At 38.6% G+C, this 21,656-nt stretch overlaps 1 protein-coding gene across 1 annotated transcript; it reads right to left on the minus strand.

The window, feature by feature from the left end:
- Positions 1-207: 207 nt before the first annotated feature.
- On the minus strand, positions 208-627 carry LOC148943599 (uncharacterized). The gene has a single exon (XM_089101178.1). It carries the CDS (start codon positions 625-627, stop codon positions 208-210), a length of 420 nt encoding a protein of 139 aa, XP_088957304.1.
- Positions 628-21,656: the final 21,029 nt, after the last annotated feature.

The following is a 21,656-nucleotide window of genomic DNA, read 5'->3' on the forward strand; positions in this document are numbered from 1 at the left end:
AGTGGCAAAAACGCTTGGGCCTAGAAGCTTCAAAGCTTTAAATCCGGCCCTGCTTACATTCTTTTGATTTAGTTAAACTGTAAAATCAGAAGTAGTAATAATAGTAGCCCTGAAGGTTTAAACTTAATACCCTCAGTCGTTCTTGGGATATTAACTTGACTTGAGTTAAGGCTCCTGCTGGTGGTCCAGCGTAGAAAGAGATGTGACTCATCTCCTCCATTCCCAACGGTCCTGCGCAAGTGCGAATACTTCTTGGATATCACTACCGATCATGGAGAGGGTAAGACTGTCCCTCCATCTGAACCGGGGTCTTCCACGGGGGCTCTTCCAGCCTTGTTGAGGGGGATCAAAATTGAAAAGTGTGCTGGCGGGTGCTTCTTCAGGCATGCAAATTAAGTGGCCAAACCACCGTAGGATTCTTACGGCGAGCTGACGAGAGTTGGGGATCTGATCCGCTAGTGTCAGAAGTCGGGTGTTTGAGACGAAGTCGTACCACTTGATCCCTTCGATTCGTCTTAAGAAGTTTGTTTGGGCCACATCTCTGGCATCATGAACAGAAGCAGCTTCCAGCCAAGTTTCAGCACCATCGAGAAGGACTTGCGTTACGGTTGTGTTGTAGATCCACATTTTTGTTTTCCGGCTAATGTTGGGCTTTGACCACAAGGAACGGCATAATCAAGCCATAATAGACGTGGCTTTCATGATGCGCTACTGGACTTCCATTTGAATTGAGCTGTTATCCGAGACGGCAGATCCAAGGTAAGTAAAATACTTGACAACTTCAATACTATGCCCTAATACGTTGAGTGGTGGTGAGTTGGCGGAATTTCCTGCCGGGTCGACGATCATTATTTTTGTTTTCTGCCAGCTAATATATAGTCCCACTTCCAGGGCTTATTCCAACAGTGTATTGAGAGCTGCCTCGAGTTCAGCTGCAAAAGTGCATAACAGGGCAATATCATCTGCGAAGTCGCAATTGGCTAGGACTCTATCACCATATTTCAGTTCCAATTGCAGGTGATTCGTGGTTCGATCCATGACATAATCAATCACCGCGTTGAAAAGTTCAGGAGCAGCAACAAAGCCTTCTACCAGTATCAATTTCGAATAGTGGGCTTCGGCAACCATTAACCTGAATGGAGATTTTTGTACCAAAGTAGAGCGCCTTGAACAGGCGCCAATATTTATCAGGGAGACCCGTTCGTTTTAGTATCAGCCATAGGAACTGGCGGTCGATCGAGTCGAAAACTACAACAAAGGCAATATATGCTGTACGCAGGAACTCACGGGCTTTCTCTATGACCTGGCGAATAGTGTATATCTGCTTGGTCATGGATCTGTGGGGCATGAAACCTGCTTGCTGAATCCGGCGGCACTTACGAATGAACTGGATACTCTTATCATGCAATGTCACGGTGAATAGTGTGCCAGGTACTGACAGGTGGGTAATTCTTCTTTAATTCGAGCAATCGCTACGGCTACCTTTCCGCTTCCAAAGAGGAAGGATTATCCCTTCCTTCCCTTCTTCAGGTATCAATTTGGTTGATCAGACGAAGGAGAATAACATGTGGAGCCAAAGTAACAGTGCCAGTCCTCCAAATTTTAGCAGCTTGACGGTGATCCCGCAGCTGGTGCCTTGTTGTTCTTCATTTTCCGCAGGGTATTTTGTATCTCTTCTACCGAGGGAGGATCAGGCTCTGGTAGATTTTTATATGTTGCTTGGTGAGTGGATGCAGTTAGGTTGGGGTCAACATTGAGTCTTTCGGCGTTTAATAGCTTTGCGAAGTACTCCCTCAATCGATCAAGTTGCGCGTTTTCGCCTTCTAGCATTTCGCCAGAGACGGATTTAACTGCGCCTATCTTTGGTGGTTTCCCGTCGCTAAGGTCTTTGACAAGCTTGAAAAGCGACATGACGTCATCTTTTCGTGCCACATATTCTAGCTTTTCATTTTTCTTATCAACAAATTGTTCTTAATCACGGTGAATAATATTGTTTCTAATCCCGTTTAGCCGTCCTTAGGAGGGCATATCTCCGGCCAACCGTCACTTTCCGGCGTTGTGCGATGATTTGCAGTGCCTCTTGCGATAGCCAGGGGTTCTTTGAATACATCATACGACCGACGGTATTAGTGGCAACCTCTAATAAACTCTTTTTATAAGTCTGCCAGAACGTGTCCGGGTCAAAAAGTGTATCGAGGCATTTAAACCTATTTTGAATTTCAACTGAGTACTTCTGGTGGAATGCCTTAATTTTTAGTTTCTGGGTGTCTAACTTTGGCTGGCATCGTTTTGAAGGCTGGGCTTTAAGAAGCAGGCGGAAGTTTGCTGCAACTAATCGATGGTCTGTATTCCCTATCTCAGTGCCACGATACGTTCTACAATTCGTAACTGATGAGCGCCATCTTTGGTTGACTATGATATAGTCAATCATCTTCCGCGTTCACCCATCGTTGCTATACCATGTTGGCTTATAGATGTCTTTCCTGTGAAACAGGGTGTTGGCAATGACCAATTCGTGCATAGCGCACAGCTGGAGGAGTCGGGTCCAATTTTCATTCAAAGAGTCAGGGATAACCGGTCCAACTACAGATTTAAAAGCTCCACTGGGATTGGATACAGTTGCATTGAAATCCCCAACCACGGCCAAAACTTCGTGAGGAGAAATCCGGAATAGAGCAGATGTCAGGGCTGAGTAGAACTTGTCTTTTTCGTCCTCTAGGGAGACATTCATTGGTGCTTAGCACATAATAATCAACATCTTCACATGCTTGTGGTTGAAGCGGGCAGTGAGTAGTCCATCGGACATTGGGTTGTGGGATATGAGGCATATCTTTGCCTTCTTGTTTAGGAGCAGGCTTACACCACTGCTTCTACTGGAGGTTTGACCTAACCAAATCATCCTGTGACCTCAACTGGCGATTTCTTCATCGCCTGATCCCGTATAATGTGTTTCTGTCATTACAAGTATGTCAATCTCACATCTCAACATCTCCAGCCCTACAAGATCTTTGGATCCCGGCTTATTCATGGCTAAAACATTCCAGGTGGTTATTTTCAACCCACCTTGGTCAGCAAGGTTCAAAGGATGTCCGGGGGCGTGCCGAGGTAGAAATAGATTAAAACCAATAAGACCCGAGGCCTGAGTAGCATTTCTTGTCATTGCAATTATTTTCAGGAGGAGGGTCGCCAGCCCAACCGTCCCTAGGCCTGGGTTCCGATTAAAAAACCCTAGGGTGGGCTCCACCCGCACCAATGAGGTTGGAGCGGCCCTGTTGGGAGCAATTAGTTAGGGGTTTAAACCCCATATCCAGTGGCACGTGGTAAGAAAACAAAGTTTGCATCCTTCCGGACGACCTGGGATATTACCGAGATGTATTATTGACAACCAGCACATAAATAGTACTGTTTGCTTTAGTTTTAAACCAAGATTTAATTTTAAACAATAATGGACAAATTTTATAACTAGTTGAAATACCCGATATTCCTAGAGACATAGTTACTGGACTGTACAACTATGGCTGTCTCAAAATTTTGATTGGATGTCCTCTGAAAATTAAAGGGCTTAGGAGGGAGGTTTTTGCCCTCCATTCACTTTTGACTCTTAAAAAGGGCATTCGAAATTGTAATTTCCAATTGAATTAGCTCCTTTAAAAGTTTCAAGGATATTGCTATCAATGATAGAGTGGCGATGCTTATGATATTGCTTATTTACCCTTTTGAAAACCTGCGTGCATATAGTCTTTTTGATTAATTGAAATTCCTTCTAAATGTTCCAAGTTACACCTTAATACCCTTACTGTCATTAGTTACAGTAATCGTAGTTAGACCCCGACGCCGCGCCGGCGGATCGACCGAACGCCGCCGACGAGAGGCCCGGTAGAACGCCGCCGAAGTGTCGTAACGCCACCGGAGCGCCGCAGGCACGCCGCCACCGGCAGAGGCGGCAACGTTCGGTCGACTTCAAATTAATTTTGCGGCAATTCTTTAGTGCGTCAACCGCAAAGTCAGAGCTTTTCCTTCTCGTGTGGTTCAGTATTTCAATTTTCCTGATTAGAAATCAAGCGGAGCTTTCACTATCTCCGAGTTTTCGGGTATTTCCCCAAAAATCTATGCGTCCTCCCGAAAAAAAAATTGGTTCCCCGAATCCCCGAAATTCGCACAATCACGATGCCACCCCTAGCGATTTATCACCAGTGACTTTCCCTGCCAAATATTACTTTGTATACCATAATTCTTCACTGCTCTCTTGTTCATTAATTTTCGTCTCTTTTGTTACTTTGCATAAAAACCAGACTGATGCAATATACATAGTTCTTCATATGTTGACAAAAAAAGTATCGTCTTTATGAAATGAGTTTAAATCATTTCGAATGCAGTTTCCCAATCGCTATTTCTTACATCATTCGTAGTCAAGAATTTTATTTTCAAGTTGAGTAGAATTATAGAACGCATTCACTACTATACAGCTTCAGCCTTTTGTTGGATTTTGAAATTGACAGCCGACAGATTGTTTCTACAGCTTAATTTTTAGTTTTCATATTTTTTTTTTGCTGTTTTTAGGTAATATTTTATTAATTTTTAATACTCACTTGTTTAATGCAATATATAAAATAATATATTCTTTCTGTACCCGATTTATCCCCCCCCCAAAAAAAAACCACGGGTTAGGGAGACACTATTTTGCTCTATAACTCTGGAGGTCAACGGGTGGGTCCGTTAAGTTTGAAACGTACGTTGTCCAAAAAATATGATCCATAAATAAATGGTAGGTTTCTCCATACAGGGGGGGGGGGTAGGGGGCTATCATATTTAAATTATAGTACCTCATTTTTTTATTGAAAGCAGGGATGCCAAAAAGATAATTATTTTTTCATTTAAAGTGGAGACAGAAAAAAAATGATATCAAATTCCCTGGCAAAACCATTGAAATATTTTGGATAGACCCAGGGCCTCCCATTAGGACTTGCTCATTGTCTTGGGTATTTTGCGATTTCTCATAGGCTACTGGCCTTATTTGGGTTTTGTGTGTGCTCCCTTTTAATTCGATTCTTTGGATCTTATGGAATGCCATGGCGAATCTATCACTCAGTTTGCCAATAATTTGAGGTATATCTGAATAATGTCGACAATTTTGTTGTTGTCTTTGTACCCTTTTACTCATACCCTCAATTTTTTTTTCAAGGAACACTAAGCTGTTTAACGTTATTTTGCGCGTTTGTTTGAACCATATAGTGACCTTGTTAATTATTCAGTAAATTATTTTTCTAATGAAAGCTGAGAAGGTATCCTATCAAGGTGGTATCCAGAGGGGGGGGGGGTAGGGAAGTATTATATTTAAATGATAATAGCTCGAAATTTTATTTATTGAAAGCAGGGATCCCAAAAAGTTCTTTTTTTTTATTTAAAGCAGAGACGGCATCCTATCAAGGTGGTATCCAGAGGGGGGGGGGGAGGTATTGAGCTATTATATTTAAATGAAATATCTAGATTTTTTTTAAAGCAGGGGTTCCAATAAGTCAATTTTTTTTTTATTTAAAGCATAGACGGTATCTTATCAAGATGGTATCCAGAAGGGGGGCATTGGGAGTTATTATATTTAAGTGATAGTACCTTGATTTTTTTTTATTGAAAGCAGGGATGCCAAAAAGTTGAAAAGTTGAAAAAAATTATCAAGATTTTCGTGAGTTATACTTTATACAGCACTTGCATGGTTTTATCGTCCAAAGGGAAAGGGACATAAGCGTCCAATACGGTTTTTTTTCCTATTGATGAAACGGGTTTACTTTGAAAACATTCATTCATATGTACCAGGCAGATTCACACTAAAACGAATAGGTGTGACGAAAGCGATATCGACATCCCCACCTAACGTTGCGCTCGAGTAACAATGGCACCCTTGCCCAAGTTACATTAAAAGGCCAGGTCATAATAAAAGCTTTCAATTTGGGAGGTTCAAGGAGGAGTCTTTGACAGTAGTATGACCTCAGGGTACTAGATGTTGCAACGTTCTTACGTATCTATAGTGGTTTAGAAAATTCAATCACCCCACAAATGATTACCAAAAATATGCACAAATTTAACATTTGGAATATCATAGCATTTTTTTCAAAGCTTTGAAGAAAAGCAAAAAAGTCTAAATACCCTTAACTATGCTTGAAAGCTATTTTAAAAAGAAATTCTTTGGAGATTTCCATGGAAATGACCATAGCAGAAGCTTTGAGCCTGGGTGGGGGTCAACGAGGAGTCTAAGTATTTTGACCACAGGTGATTTATTGTTGAGACTTTCTTAAATTTGGTAATTCTTGTGAGCAGTTGGAAATCAAAGCTTAAACTCCATAGCTGATACTAAGTTTCTAACATTTTGCTTGGATTAAAAGTAACGAACTAGGATGAAAATTTCAACATCTTCCTGGAGCTACTTCAGTCTGCATATTATTTCATTTAATTACACTTAAAACGGATGAGATTTTCATTTTTTACCTAAGAAAATAGCTGGCACTTCATTTTTCTTCATAGCCAATAAACTATTATGTGTTTTTTGTGTCATTGTAATTGAAGTGTTCTCATGTGAAGTGTTCATCATGTATTTTTCAATTTGATAAATTTACTCCTTTTAGATACAGTTTATAATTTGACTGATATTAGGTATTTATCAGTTTATAATTTGGAAAAAATCCCCAAAAGAAAAAATGAATGATATCCAAAAGAGAAGCCAAAAGCGATAAAAAAGCAGCAGTTCAGCCTTAGCCTACAAGATATATATTCTATAAAGAAGCAAAAAAAAAACTCTAAAATGCATTTTTTTTTAAATTGTAATTAAAAACCAGTTTTTAATACAAGAAGGCTTCCTAGGAATCCAAAAGAGAGAGAGAAAAAAACAAAACAATCAATATCAAAGTCGCCCATTTCAAATGTTTTAAATGTGACAAAACAGATATAGGCAAAGGGCATTATGAAAAAATTAAGCTTTTAAGTTCAAAGTTATATTCAAAGTTTTTACCCAGATAGCTGACGAATTTTGTGATACGGTATTTGAAGTTTTATGTGCAGTAATGCTCAATGAAAAAAACTACTCATTTTGATAATTATTTATGTTAAGAATAGGCCTACATAGCTAATAGATACTTGAACTACTCGTATTATGCAAGGGTTCTGAAACGCTAAATTTATTTCGTTTCTGCCATATTTCTACTTTTCTTGAAAAATAACAAAGAAGACTAGTTTCCATCCAGTGAATACTGAATTTTTGAACTCGTGAAAAGACCTAAATATTTTGCACATTAACCCGGTTATTTGAGAAAAATTGATGAAAACATTAATGTTTGCGGTCAACATTGATCGCGCCGGCGGCGCGCCGCCGACATCCTACTGGCGGCGCGCCTCCGGCGTCTTACCGGCGGCACGGCGCCGGGGACTAATCGTAGTAGTTGTATTAATGGTATATACAAGGTGTCATCTGGCTAATTCATAATCCGCCACAACTTACCCTGAAAGCTCTAACTTAATAATGTAAACGGTTCTAGAGATATTGCTGTGTCACCGTTTTGAGAATATACATGCTCATAGTTCGTCTTGATTTAGTTCAACATTCACCTAAATATTTTTTTGAAAGCTTCACCTTAATGCCTTAGCTTGCGTAGTAGCAATAGTTGTAGTCGAATGAGTGGCATGATGCACATAGCACCTTTGATTTTCTTCAATATACCGTTCAACACACGCCGAAAGTTTCAACTTAACATCATAAACCATTCCTAAAGCATTGCTTATACGTTCTCTTGACAACTTATATGGGCACAGTGCGTTTCGATTTAGTTCACAATACAGTTTCATTATTTCCCAATTTTTTTGCCTTAATATAATTATCTTTATTAGAAGTAGTACCCGTAGTAACAGTAGTAGCAGTATTAGTAGCAGCAGTAGAAGTAATAGGGGCAGTAATAGTAGCTTTAGTAGCAGTAGCAGAAGTAAAAGTAGTAGCATTAATAGTAGTAGTAATAGTTTGAGTAGAAGCAATAGCATTAGGATGCAAAAATTGTCTTTTGGTTAGTTCAACTTCCCCAACAACAAGCCCTGCAAGTTTTAACTTCAAGCACTAAGCTCTTCCTAAGATACTGCTTATACATCCTTTTGACAACCTGTATATAGACGGCGTAATGTGATTCAGTTCACCTTTCCCCCGCAATATTCCCTGAAAATTTCACCTTCATACCCTTAGGCATGGTTGTAATAGCAGTCACAGTAGTAGCATAGTATTACTAATATTAGTTGTAGTATTAATAGTAATAGTATTAGTAGCAGCAGTAGCATTAACATGTTGCCTTTGGTTGGTTGAACATCCCTCTCATCAAGTTCTAGAAAGTTTCAACTTAATACAATTAGCTGTTGCTATGACACTGGCGATATATCCTTTTGATAATCTGTATATTCATATACTTTCTATATTCAACCTTTAACTGTATATTCAACCATGGGTCGGTTGAACATCCCTCTCATGAAGTTCTAGAAGCAGAAATTTACATGAATAGGGCTGACAATCCCCATGACTTCTCAAAACCAGAATATAATTTACACTTTACAGAAAAAACAAAAACAAGTGAACATGGATTGACAGTTTATTATGCATATACTGATATTTATTCCTTAAAGTCTTGATAAATTTTGATTTTTTTAAGCTAAAAAAACGAAAACATTTAAAATGTATTTTGTTTGCAGTAAAGAGCAAATTATGTTCTGGTCTCGAGAAGGCCTGGGGGTTGTCAGCCCTACTCTACTGATATTAATTTCTGCTCGTTTTGAGTTTGACTGGGTTACTTATTGTAATTTCTGTTCGTTTCGGGTTTCATTTGTTTATTTGATGGTAATTTTTGGTAGTTTTACGCAAGGGCGCACCCAGGATTTTTTTCGGAAAGGTTTTACTCAAATATTTTTTTTTCGGGGGGGGGGGGTACACAACAAAAACCTCAGAAAACGCATACAAAATTTGTTTATATCCATTTTTGTGACGTTTTAATAAGTCTAACAAACATTTTTTTTTGTGTGGGGGGGGGGGGGGTTCAAACGTCTCAACTCACCCCCCCACCCTCGGGGTAAATTTTTGGTTTTACGCTTTGAAGATCATTTAACTTTATTTTCGCTTATGTTTGGCTTAATGGAGCTCTTTAATTTTATTTTAAAACTCCTTTTCTGAGAAATTTCTTAAAAATTAATTTCTGTTCGTTTTATATTGACATAGTCGTTTTTATGGAAAAAGAAAATAATATTTGATGTCTTTTCGTTTTTTTTTCTATAATAATGCATATTTTGGTTTGCTAATTCTATATTGCAGAAAAATTTTCAACAATATTAACAACATACACACATTTGAAAATCTGGACAGGGAAAGTATTGTTTAATTTAGTTTTATACCTCATCAAGTTGAGCTATAAAATAAAGCTTCATACTAATCTCAAAAATTGCAGCTATGCTCTTTAAAAACCTGGATACACTTACACTCAGGCCTGGATTTACAAATGGGCCCTCAAGGCCCGGGCCTAAGGGCGCACAAAGCCGGATGGCACAATACATTTTCATTGAGTAATTTGTTTTTTTAACATAAACTAGACTGATGTGATTTATCGTCAAAGTGCAAGGTGCACTCCTCCGCCATGCTACCTATTCATAGAAGAATGATTTTAAAACAACACAGTAATTCCGTACGGCAAAAACGCTTGGGCCTAGAACCTTCAAAGCTTTAAATCCGGCCCTGCTTACATTCTTTTGATTTAGTTAAACCGTAAAATCAGAAGTAGTAATAATAGTAACCCTGAAGGTTTAAACTTAAACCCTCAGTCGTTCTTGGGATATTAACTTGACTTGACTTAAGGTTCCTGTTGGTGGTCCAGCGTGGAAAGAGATGAGGCTCTTCTCCTCCATTCCGAACGGTCCTGTGCAAGTGTAAATACTTCTTGGATATCACTACCGATCATGGATAGGGTAAGGCTGTCCCTCCATCTGAACCGGGGTTTTCCACGGGGGCGCTTCCAGCTATGTTGAGGGGGATCAAAATTGAAAAGTGTGCTGGCGGGTGCTTCTTTTGGCATGCGAATTAAGTGGCCAAACCACCGTAGGAATCTTACGGCGAGCTGACGAGAGTTGGGGATCTGATCCGTTAGTGTCGGAAATCGGTTGTTTTAGACAAAGTCGTACCACTTGATCCCTTCGATTCGTCTTAGGAAGTTTGTTTGGGCCATATCTATGGCATCATGAACAGAAGCAGATGCCAGCCAAGTTTCAGCACCATCAAGAAGCACTTGCGTTACGGTCGTGTTGTAGATCCACATTTTTGTTTTTTGGCTAATGTTGGGCTTTGACCACAAGGAACGGCATAATCGAACCATAATAGACGCGGCTTTCACGATGTGCGACTGGACTTCTATTTTAATTGAACCGTTATCCGAGACGGATAAACTGTGCCCTAATACGTTGAGTGGTGGTGAGTTGGTGGAATTTCCTGCCGAATCGATGATCATTATTTTTGTTTTCTGCCAGCTAATATGTAGTCCCGATTTCAGGGCTTCTTCCGACAGTGTATTGAGAGCTGCCTCGAGTTCAGCTGCAGAATTGCATAACAGGGCAATATCATCTGCGAAGTCGCAATTGGCTAGGACTCTATCACCATATTTCAGTCCGAATTGCAGGTGATTAAAGGTTCGATCCATGACATAATGAATCACCGCGTTGAAAAGTTCAGGAGCAGCAACACGGCCTTGCTACCAGTATCTATTTCAAATAGTGGGCTTCGGCAACCATTAACCTGAATGGAGCTTTTTGTACCAGAGTACAGCGCCTTGAACAGGCGGCAATATTTACCAGGGATACCTGTTCGTTTTAGTATCGGCCATAGGGACTCACGGTCGATCGAGTCGAAAGCTACTTTGAATTCAACTAAGGCAATATATGCTGTACGCAGGAACTCACGGGCTTTCTCTATGACCTGGCGAATAGTGTATATCTGCTTGGTCATGGATCTGTGGGGCATGAAACCTGCTTGCTGAATTCGGCAGCACTTACGAATGAACTGGATACTTTTATCAAGCAACGTCATGGTGAATAGTTTGCCAGGCACTGACAGGAGGGTGATTCCTCTGTAATTCGAGCAATCGCTACGGCTAACTTTCTGCTTCCAAAGAGGAAGGATTACCCCTCCCTTACATTCTTCAGGTATCAATTCGGTTGATCAGACGAGGGAGAACAACATGTGGAGCCAAAGTAGCATTGCCAGTCCTCCGAATTTTAGCAGCTTCACGGTGATCCCGCAGGTTCCTGGTGCCTTGTTGTTCTTCATTCTCCGCAGGGTATTTTGTATCTCTTCTACCGAGGGAGGATCAGGCTCTTGTAGATTTTTATATGTTGCTTGGTAAGTGAATGCAGTTAGGTTGGGGTCAACATTGATTCTTCCGGCATTTAATAGCTTTTCGAAGTGCTCCCTCCATCCATCAAGTTGCGCGTTTTCATCTTCTAGCATTTCGCCAGAGACAGATTTAACTGCGCCTATCTTTGGTGGTTTCCCGTCGCTAAGGTCTTTCACAAGCTTGAAAAGCAACATGACGTCACCTTTTCGTGACGCATGTTCTAGCTCTTCATTTTTCTCATCAACAAATTGTTCTTAGTCACGGTGAATAATATTGTTTCTAATCCCGTTTAGCCGTCTGTAGGAGGGCATATTTCCGGCCAACCGCGCTTTCCGGCGTTGTGCGATGATTTGAAGTGCCTCTTGCTATAGCCAGGGGTTCTTTGAATACATCATACGACCGACGGTATTAGTGGCAACCTCTGATAAACCCTTTTTATAAGTCTGCCAGAACGTGTCCGGGTCAAAAAGTATATCCAGGCATTCAAACCTATTTTGAATTTCAACTGAGTACTTCTGGTGGAATGCCTTAATTTTTAGTTTCTGGGTGTCTAACTTTGGCTGGCATCGTTCTGAAGGCTGGGCTTTAAGAAGCAGGCGGAAGTTTGCTGCAACTAATCGTCTGTATTCCCTATCTCGGTGCCGCAAAATGTTCTACAATTCGTAAGTGATGAGCGTCAAGTTTGGTTGAGTTTGATGTAGTCAATCATCTTCTGCGATCGTCCATCGGTGCTATACCATGTTAGCTTATAGATGTCTTTCCTGTGAAACAGGGTGTTGGCAATGACCAGTTCGTGCATAGCGCACAGCTAGAGGATCCTGGTCCAATTTTCATTCAAAGAGTCAGGGGTAACCGGTCCAACTACAGATTTAAAAGCTCTGCTGGGGTTGAAACAGCTGCATTGAAATCACCAACCACGGCCAAAACTTCGTGAGGAGAAATCCAGGATAGAGCAGATGTCAGATCTGAGTAAAACTTGTCTTTTTAGTCCTCTAGGGAGAAATTCGTTAGTGCGCAGCACACAATAATCGACATCTTCACATGCTTGTGGTTGAAGCGAGCAGTGAGTAGTCTATCGGATATTGGGTTGTGGGATATGAGGCATATCTTTGCCTTCTTGTTTAGGAGCAGGCTTACACCACAACTTCTACTGGAGGTTTGACCTGACCAACTCATCCTGTGACCTCTAATGACGATTTCTTCATCGCCTGATCCCGTAAAATGTGTTTCTGTCATTCCAAGTATGTCAATCTCACATCTCAACATCTCCAGCCCTGGGAAGATCTTTGGATCCTGGCTTATTCATGGCTAAAATATTCCAGGTGGTTATTCTCAACCCACCTTGGTCAGTAAGGTTCAAAGTATGTCCGGGGGCGTGCCGAGGTCGTAATAGATTAAAACCAATAAGATCCGAGGCTTGAGCAGCATTTCTTGTCATTGCAATTATATTCAGGAGGAGGGTCGCAAGCCCAACCGTCCCTAGGCCTGGGTTCTGATTAAAAAACCCTAGGTTGGGCTCCACCCAAACCAATGAGGTTGGATAGGCCCTGTTGGGAGCGATTAGTTAGGCGTTTAAGCCCCATATCCAGTGGCACGTGGTAAGAAAACAAAGTTTGCATCCTTCCGGCCGAGCTGGGATATTGCCGAGATGTATTATTGATAACTAGCACATATATAGTACCGTTTGCTTTAGTTTTAAAGCAAGATTTAATTTTAAACAATAATGGACAAATTTTATAACTAGTTGAAATACCCAATATTCCTAGAGACATAGTTACTGGACTGTACAACTATGGCTGTCTCAAAATTTTGATTGGATGTCCTCCGAAAATTAAAGGGCTTGGAAGGGAGGTGTTTGCCCTCCATTCACTTTTGACTCTTAAAAAGGGCATTCGAAATTTTAATTTCCAATCGAATTAGCTCCTTTAAAAGTTTCAAGGATATTGCTATCTATAATAGAGCGGCGATGCTTATAATATTGCTTATATACCCTTTTGAAAACCTGCATGCATATAGTCTTTTTGATTAATTGAAATTCCCTCTAAACGTTCCCTAAAAGTTACACCTTAATACCCTTACTGTCATTAGTTACAGTAATCGTAGTAGTTGTATTAATGGTATACACAAGGTGTCATCTGGCTAATTCATAATCCGCCACAACTTACCCTGAAAGCTCTAACTTAATAATGTAAACAGTTCTTGAGATATTGCTGTGTCACCGTTTTAAGAATCTACAGGCTCATAGTTCGTCTTGATTTAGTTCAACATTCACCTAAATATCAAACAGTTCGTGGTAACGAACTGTAAGTAAGGAGCGACCCGGCAATATGGTAACCGAAACTCTAGAAAACGGGTTTTTGATGCCAATAGATATATCAAAAGAATCAGATTTCAATGCTGATTTCAAATATATAACTTTCATCAAGTTTAGAGCTACCCATCAAAAGTTACGCGCCTGAGAAAATTTGGCTGATTTTCAAAAAAAGGGGGAAAGACCCCCTAAAAGTTCTAGAACCTTAATGAAAATCACACCATCATATTAAGCGTATCAGAGAACCCTACTGTAGAGGTTTCAAGCTCCTATCTACAAAAATGTGGAATTTTGCATTTTTTGACAGAAGAAAGATCACGGAGGCGTGGTTAGGTGGTTTTGTTGTTTTTTTTTGTTTGTTTTCCCCAGGGGTGATCGTATCGACCCAGTGGTCCTAGAATATCGTGGGAGGGCTCATTGGAACGGAAATTAAAAGTTATAGTGCCCTTTTTAAGTGACCAAAAAAAATGGAGGGCCACTAGTCCCCCTCCCACGCTTATTTTTTTACCAAAGTCACCCGATCAAAATTTTGAGATAGCCATTTTGTTCAGCAAGGTCGAAAATTTGATAAATATGTCTTTTGGGATGACTTAATCCCCCGAAGTACCCAGAGGGAGGGCTAAAAGATATGAACTTTACCCAATGTTAACATATAGTATTGGTTATTCGGAAGTATACAGAAGTTTTCAGGAGGTTTTTTTTCTGCTCGGGGGAGGTAAGGGTGGGACGGGGGTTATGTTGGAGGATCTGTTCATGAAGGAAGTTTTCATGGGGGAAGGGAAATCGCCATGAAGGGGGCGCCGGACTTGCCAGCATTATTTATTGGTTATTGGGAAGTATACAACCATTTTCAGGAAGGATTTTTTCTGGAGGGGGGCTAGAGGAGGGAGTTACTCTGGAGAATATTTCCGTGGAGGATGTTTCTTTGGGGTAAGGGACATTTCTATGAAGGGGGCGCCGGATTTCCAAGCATTATTTAAAAAACGATCAGAAATTAAATAAAAAAAAACCAAGTTTTTTCAACTGAAATGTAAGAAGGAATATTAGAACTTAAAACGAACAGAAATTATAACGTATGTGAGGGGGTTCTCCCCCAAGTCAATACCTCGTTCTTTACGCTACAGTTTTTTTTTAGTGCTTTCAAAAGAGCTATCTATTCTAATTAAACGGCCTTTGTGATTCAGAGGTTTGTGAATAAAATTTTTTTTTAACTTTTAACTTAAATAGCGTGTTATTTAATAAGGGCAGAACCCCCTCATATACGTAATAACATATACGTAATAAAAAAAAACAATAAAAAAACAAGCGATACGGCTCAATAGTAATCGAAACTTTTAAAAACGGAATTTTGATGTCAATAAATGTATCAAAAGAATGTGTTTATAATGCTGATTCTAAATATATAAATTTTATTAAGTTTAGTATTACTCATCAAAGGCAACAAGCCTGAGGAAATTTACTCGATTTTTTAAAGAGGGGGAAACATCCCCTACAAGTGGAAGAATTTTAATGAAAATCACAACGTCAGATTCAGCGTATCAGAAAACCCTATTACATAGGTTTCAAGCTCATATCTGCAAAAATCTGCAACTTTGAATTTTTGCCAGAAGAAAAATATACGAATATAGAAGTTAGTTACGTAAGTTAATTTGTAAAGACATTCATTTAGCAAAAGAAAAGTAAAATTTTTATGCAAATAAAAGCTGCATTAACTAAAAAACGATCAGAAATTAAATAAAAAAAACAAGTTTTTTAAACTGAAAGTAAGGAGCGACATTAAAACTTAAAACGAACAGAAATTATTCCGTACATGAAAGGGGCTGTCCCCTCCTCAACGCCTCGCTCTTTATTCCGTATATGAAAGGGGCTGTCCCCTCCTCAACGCCTCGCTTTTTACGCTAAAGTTTTTTATTGTTTTAAAAAAAAAATTGTGAGAAAGTCAAACTTTAGCGTAAAGAGCGAGGCGTTGAGGAGGGGACAGCCCCTTTCATATACGGAATAAAGAGCGAGGCGTTGAGGAGGGGACAGCCCCTTTCATGTACGGAATAATTTCTGTTCGTTTTAAGTTTTAATGTCGCTCCTTACTTTCAGTTTAAAAAACTTGTTTTTTTTATTGTAAGTTAAGATCAGTTGATGTGTAAAAAGGCAAAAACTATTCGTTTTGTCTTCCTTCTATACCCAAACAACGGTACTGGTGCATTATGCGGGCACCACGAAAGAAGTCAAGTTTTGTAAATGCTAATGAAATAAAATAAAATAGGATGAATATATAATAGTTTAGAAACAAATTTGGGCTATATATTTGCAGATTAGGGGGGCTGTCGGGGGTAAAGTATAGCATATATTAAGTACGTAACATAACCTAGGTACCTCCCCCCCTAAACTCCAAAAAACAGTCGTTTAAATATTGTAACTCATTGAGAAAACACGGCTTTGCAATCATTTATATATAGGGGTCTCTTACAAATAGCCCGTTTGACGGGTTTCATGACTGGTTTCCTTGATAAGTATATAGCGGTGCCCGCATAATGCACTAGTACCAATTTCACTTGAAAAGTTCACCCCACCGAAAAGTTCCCTTCCCATGAAAAATCCACCCCGTGGAATATCTCCCAAGCAAATCTCCCCCTCCCCACCCGAAAAATGTATGCATACTCTCCGATAACAAATACTATAAGTAAACAATGCGTAAATTTTATATCTTAAAGACCTTTACCCAGGGACTGTGGGAAGTCATGTTGTCTCCTAAAGCAAAGTTATTGGGTCTTTCAACTATGTTGAACATAATGACTCTCTCAAAATTTTGATTGGATAATTTTGAGAAAAACGGGGCGTGGGAGGGGGCCTAGTTGCCCTTCAATCTTTTGGTTGCTTAAAGAAGCCACTATATCTTTTAATTTCCGTTTGAATGATCCCTCTCCCGATGTTCCTGCGTCATTGGTTAAATACAATTACCCCTGGGGAAACAGAAAAAAAATTAATAAACAAACACGCATCCGTGATCTTCCTTCTTGCAAAAAAAAAATACAACAGTCTACATTTTTGCCATTACGAGCTTGAAACCTCTTAAGTTACTGAAATACAGTTACATGGTAAACTCCACAAATACCAGGGAAACGCCCACTGTAGGGTTTTCTGATACGTTGAATCTAATGGTTTGATTTTCATTACCTTTCTTTTTATACTTTTAGGGTGTGTTTCTCCCCTTTTTCAAAAGTCAGACAAATTTTCTTAGACTCGTAACCTTTGATGGATGACATTAACTAAATGAATCTTATATATTTGCAATCAAAATAATTAGCCAATTCTTTTGATATATCTTTTGATATCAAAGTTCTGTTTTTTAGAGTTTTGGTTACTACTGAGCCGTGTTGCCTCTTACCTATAGTTTGTTACCACGAACTGTTTGAAAGTCTGTATTCATTTCAATAACAAACACCACGTGTATTTTTGTTTCTACGTAACAATATAGGCAAATTCAACTTTTGAGATTTTCACGGGACGAATTAGCGAGGGAATAACTTTCCACAGAGAGCGAGAGGAGATTTCCAGCACGATTTATAAAAACGATCAGAAACTTAAATTTCCATATGAAGAAGGATAATTTTTTCAGGGAAAATTGCACTGGGGGAGTTTTTAACTACTGCAACAACTAATACTAACAATTCCTCACAGCGACAAGCCACCTGAGGCCAACATAGCTAACCACGCTCTTCCTCCATCTCAATCTATTTAAAGCTTCCCCCTTTACACTCTCCCAGGAATCTCTCATTTCCCTTAAATCTTTCCTTATCGTCAATATTATCACGACTCGGGAGGTGATTGTCATGATATCGCCAGTTCGGTAAGTAGATGAAATTGGATGCCGTGATAACATTAAATATCAAATAATATCCAATTTGTTGACTAAGACCTCAGAAACGCTATATTAAAACGTTAAGACGATTACTACTACTAGTACTACTACTACTAACAACTCACCTCAGAAACAATCTGCCTAAAACTAACAAAGTTGCGCATGCTCCTGCTCCGTCCTAATCTATTCTAAACCTCCCTCTTTTCACCCTCCCAGGAAACTCCAATTTCTGTTAAATCTTTCCTTACGACTCATCTCATCCCAGCTGAGGACGACCTGCTTTCCATTTAGCCTTAGACGGTATACCGAAAAGGACAATCTTTGGCAATTTGTCAAAAATTAATCCGCAGAATACATCCTAGCCATTTTAACCTTTCATTTATTATAGCCCTAGAAAGCGGGATTAAACCACACTTTTCGCACAGCCTACTGTTTGAAATACGATCAGTCAGTTTAGTACCTAAAACAATCCGTAGGCAATGTCTCTGGAAAAAATCTAACAGATCTTCCTCCGTTTTTCAGAGCAATCACATAAATCTTAACAGGTCTCAGAACCGATTCTCTTTAATAGCCTTTAAAATTCCCCGAGAACTAAAATTATTCCCGAAAATAAAATATGATTATACCTTTGTTAATTATCCGGGGGCGGGGTCAAGAAATAACAATAAAATTACTCTAGTTCTCGGGAACTTGAGAACTAAGGATTAGAATATCTTTTTTAATATTCCTCTGGATTAATTAAGGAAAAACTAAAAATAATTACCAAAATTAAGTATGTTTTTTTTAAACCACAAATTGACAGTACATACATCCGTAATGCCACTTAATAAATCATCTAAATAGTAAAATTGGCCATATATCTTTGTATATCAAATATATAAAAAATAAAACATGTAACAGGAAATTTGTCGTTAGGTATATTTATTATGGCTTTTTCAGGCAAATTTGGCCAAGTAAAAAATGATTTTGTTTTGCCTGATTTGACTTCTCCTGAAAAAAATTCAGACGCGACAGGCCACAACCAGGAGCAATTGTTACAAATTTCAACACATAATTAGCGCGGCGTTGACATCACACCAAATGAGTAATAACTAAAAATAAAATCAGAGAAGGCAAATCCCGAGCCTCTTGCATATCTGTATCTCTGTAATCCCAAAAATTTTGCCAAAAACCACAGATTTCCAATAACTTCATTTTTATCATTTTTGCACCCTTGGTTTTTCTCAATTATATTTTCTTTCTCCATATTCATATCCTCCTTTTGTCCATATCGATTCCACGGTTGATTGCAATCGTTTCAAAATCTGGTAAATCAAGACGAAATTTTTCATTCGTATCCCCCCCCCTTCATATCCAGTGCCAGTTAAAAAACATAAATAATGCAAGTATTTTTCCACATACAAAATGAAGTGTCTAAAATAAATAAAAAATTAAACCAGATTGGACTAGTTATCTTCCTTGGAACAGCCGGGATCGAACCACAACCATAAAGTTTCCAGGCGCGGCGTTATCCACTGCGCTGTTCCAAGGTGTCTTTTCCTGATATTCATAATATTTATGGAATGGATGTAGCTTCTCTTTGAGAGAAAATGGCGTTATATCCTTGAGAAATTACCGTCACAGCAGTCATTATATCACTCTTTACTTTCACATTTAAAATAGCCGAATGCGGTATAAGCCTTGAATTGGGGTTTGGAATTAGCACAAAAACTGGAATAAGCACATATTAAAGGCATTTCCACTATTCTCTAACACCCAAATGTGCAAATATATTAGGTGGGCAAATCTATGTTAGATAATATTATGTTATCTAATATAGCATATATATTAAATATATATGCAAATGTATCTTTTCATTTCATTGCGAATTTAAAATCTTTAAAATTACAATAAGCTTCCTGGCAAAGATAAGGTGGCTTCGGGCCAGCCCTCTTCAAATACTAAATTTTTGTACAAATTCTGGGCATCTCTTAATCAAATTATAAATTAAATTTTGAGTTTTATTATTGGTCCCCCTTGAATATTTTTTTAACTGTGCCCCTTTCCCCCGAGAAAAATCATAAATACGTGCCTGAAAAAGGTAATTATATATTGCCAAGTTATTTCAGGGAAAGAGACAAGCAAGAACATTATCGCATACTTCCATGTTAAAATGATTCCACTGGGTTGTTTTGTGAAGCAAAACGTAACGATTTTATTTCAACACACCACATATATAACTCTGCCTTTTTCTCGGTTGTTGCACTCACCTGTTGCTGATCTGTCAAATTTTGAGCGTATGAAAAGAATGCGAAATGTGATCTCTTCTATTTTGACATTTTAGAGAAATAAAAAGAACAAAACGTTTGAGCCACAACATTATTTACAGGTAACCTCTCAGTTTTTTTTATTATTCAACCATAGTCTGGATCATTTAGTTATTCCAGACGAAGCCAGTTAACATAGTCCTAGCGTATTTTTCGGATGACAGATGACAAGAAAGCCAAAAATCGTGCAAACAAGATACGGTTCTTTCCCCAATGAGGTGATAAGAGGTCATAAGAAAGGATCTTAAAGAACTTGGAATCTTGTGGGAGGGATAGACGATCAAAGCTTCGAACATATTGGGTTAGAAGAGGAGCATATGCTATTATGCTGGCCTCAATTGGCTTGGCACTGCAATGGCTTGTTATTAGTAGTAGAAGTACTGAGAAGATCTCTTTACCCATGTGTTAAAAGTTAGAGGATAAAGAAACTGAAGTCTTAGAAAAAATAGGGGATATAATTTCTTATGAAAAAAAAACTCCATATGAAGTAACACAGTGTTGTACTGCAGTTACCTGACAACACAGCTGAAAATCGTGTTTTCTGTCCCCCACCTCCCCCTTTTGAGCCAAACAAAATACAGGTCGTCCCCCAATGAGATGGCACGAGCTCATAAGGCTAATATTATCCCTTTATCTATGCGTCAAATTGCCAAGGACTGTGAAAATGAAGTCTTCGAAAAATTGGAGAAAACGGAAATATAAATCTTTAAGAAAAAATCCTTAAGCAGTTGCGCAGTTTTTGGTAAAAGAGGGTGCCCAATTTGAAAACAAGAAAAGTAGGTAAAAAATTAGCAAGCAATAAGTTATAAAGATATGATGTCAAACGGGTAAAGAAAATGTAAATCCTCGAATCATTTAATGTTTTAATTTTACTGACAAAAGGGGTTGCCAAATTTAACTAGTTTCCATTACTTATTTATTTTTACGGTTCAACGTGGCAGCAGTGACGAAACCTTCTTAAAAAATCTAAGAAGTTTTAAATTGGTAATGTTTGAATTTACTGACGAAAAAAGTTGCCAAAATTAACTAGTTAGTTTTGCTTATGGGTTTTTACGGTTCTTAGATCTATTATGTTCTTCGGCAACTATGGGAAAAAGGGTGTTTTTAATTAGGTGCCCCTAGTACTTAAACTAAATTATTAACACGATTTTAAAGCTAAATGACTAACAAGTTATAAACAGGGCAATTTGCACAAATCTCAAGATGTAACTTCATTCAAATATTAGTAAAGATTACCGATTGTTTCACATTCATTCCGCAGACTTTGTTGAAAAAAAAATAGACTGGTTTCCTATAGTTGCATGGTATATTATTTCTAGAAAAAATTCAACTGGTTTTAAAACATTATGTGTGAAATTTTAAGCCAATAAAAGAACGTACATTTTTGAGTTTTGAGACTTTTTACAAGCCGTCCTTGTTTTTGTTTGTGGCGTAAACTACCAGATACCGAGTGAAAACAACTTCGACTTTGAACAATTCTTTCCAATTCTCAGAAAAATGTTTGAGCTTTTAGTTTTTTTAAAAAAGCTTCCTATTCTAATTAAATGGCCCTTTTGTTTCAAAAGCTGTTCTTAAGAAATTGGGAAAAACAGTCAAACTTTAGCATAAACAGTAAGGTATTGAGGAGGGGGCAATCCCTTAATATACGGCAAATTTTCTGTTCACTTGGAGCTCTAATGTTGCTCCTTACTTTCAGTTAAAAAACGTATTTTTTGTTTTTAAATTCTGATCATTTTTCAAATAATGCCGGTAAACGTTGCTTACCCTCAGTGAAATATTCTCCCCCTCTGTCA

This window comes from Artemia sp. Qi Xiang Cuo, chromosome 15 (assembly GCF_049724085.1).
Source record: "Artemia sp. Qi Xiang Cuo chromosome 15, ASM4972408v1, whole genome shotgun sequence".
Lineage (NCBI taxonomy): Eukaryota > Metazoa > Arthropoda > Branchiopoda > Anostraca > Artemiidae > Artemia > Artemia sp. Qi Xiang Cuo.

Bases quoted from the DNA above. Each gene is read 5' to 3' on its own strand.
- LOC148943599 (XM_089101178.1), bottom strand. From the start codon at position 627: ATGTGGATCTACAACACAACCGTAACGCAAGTCCTTCTCGATGGTGCT.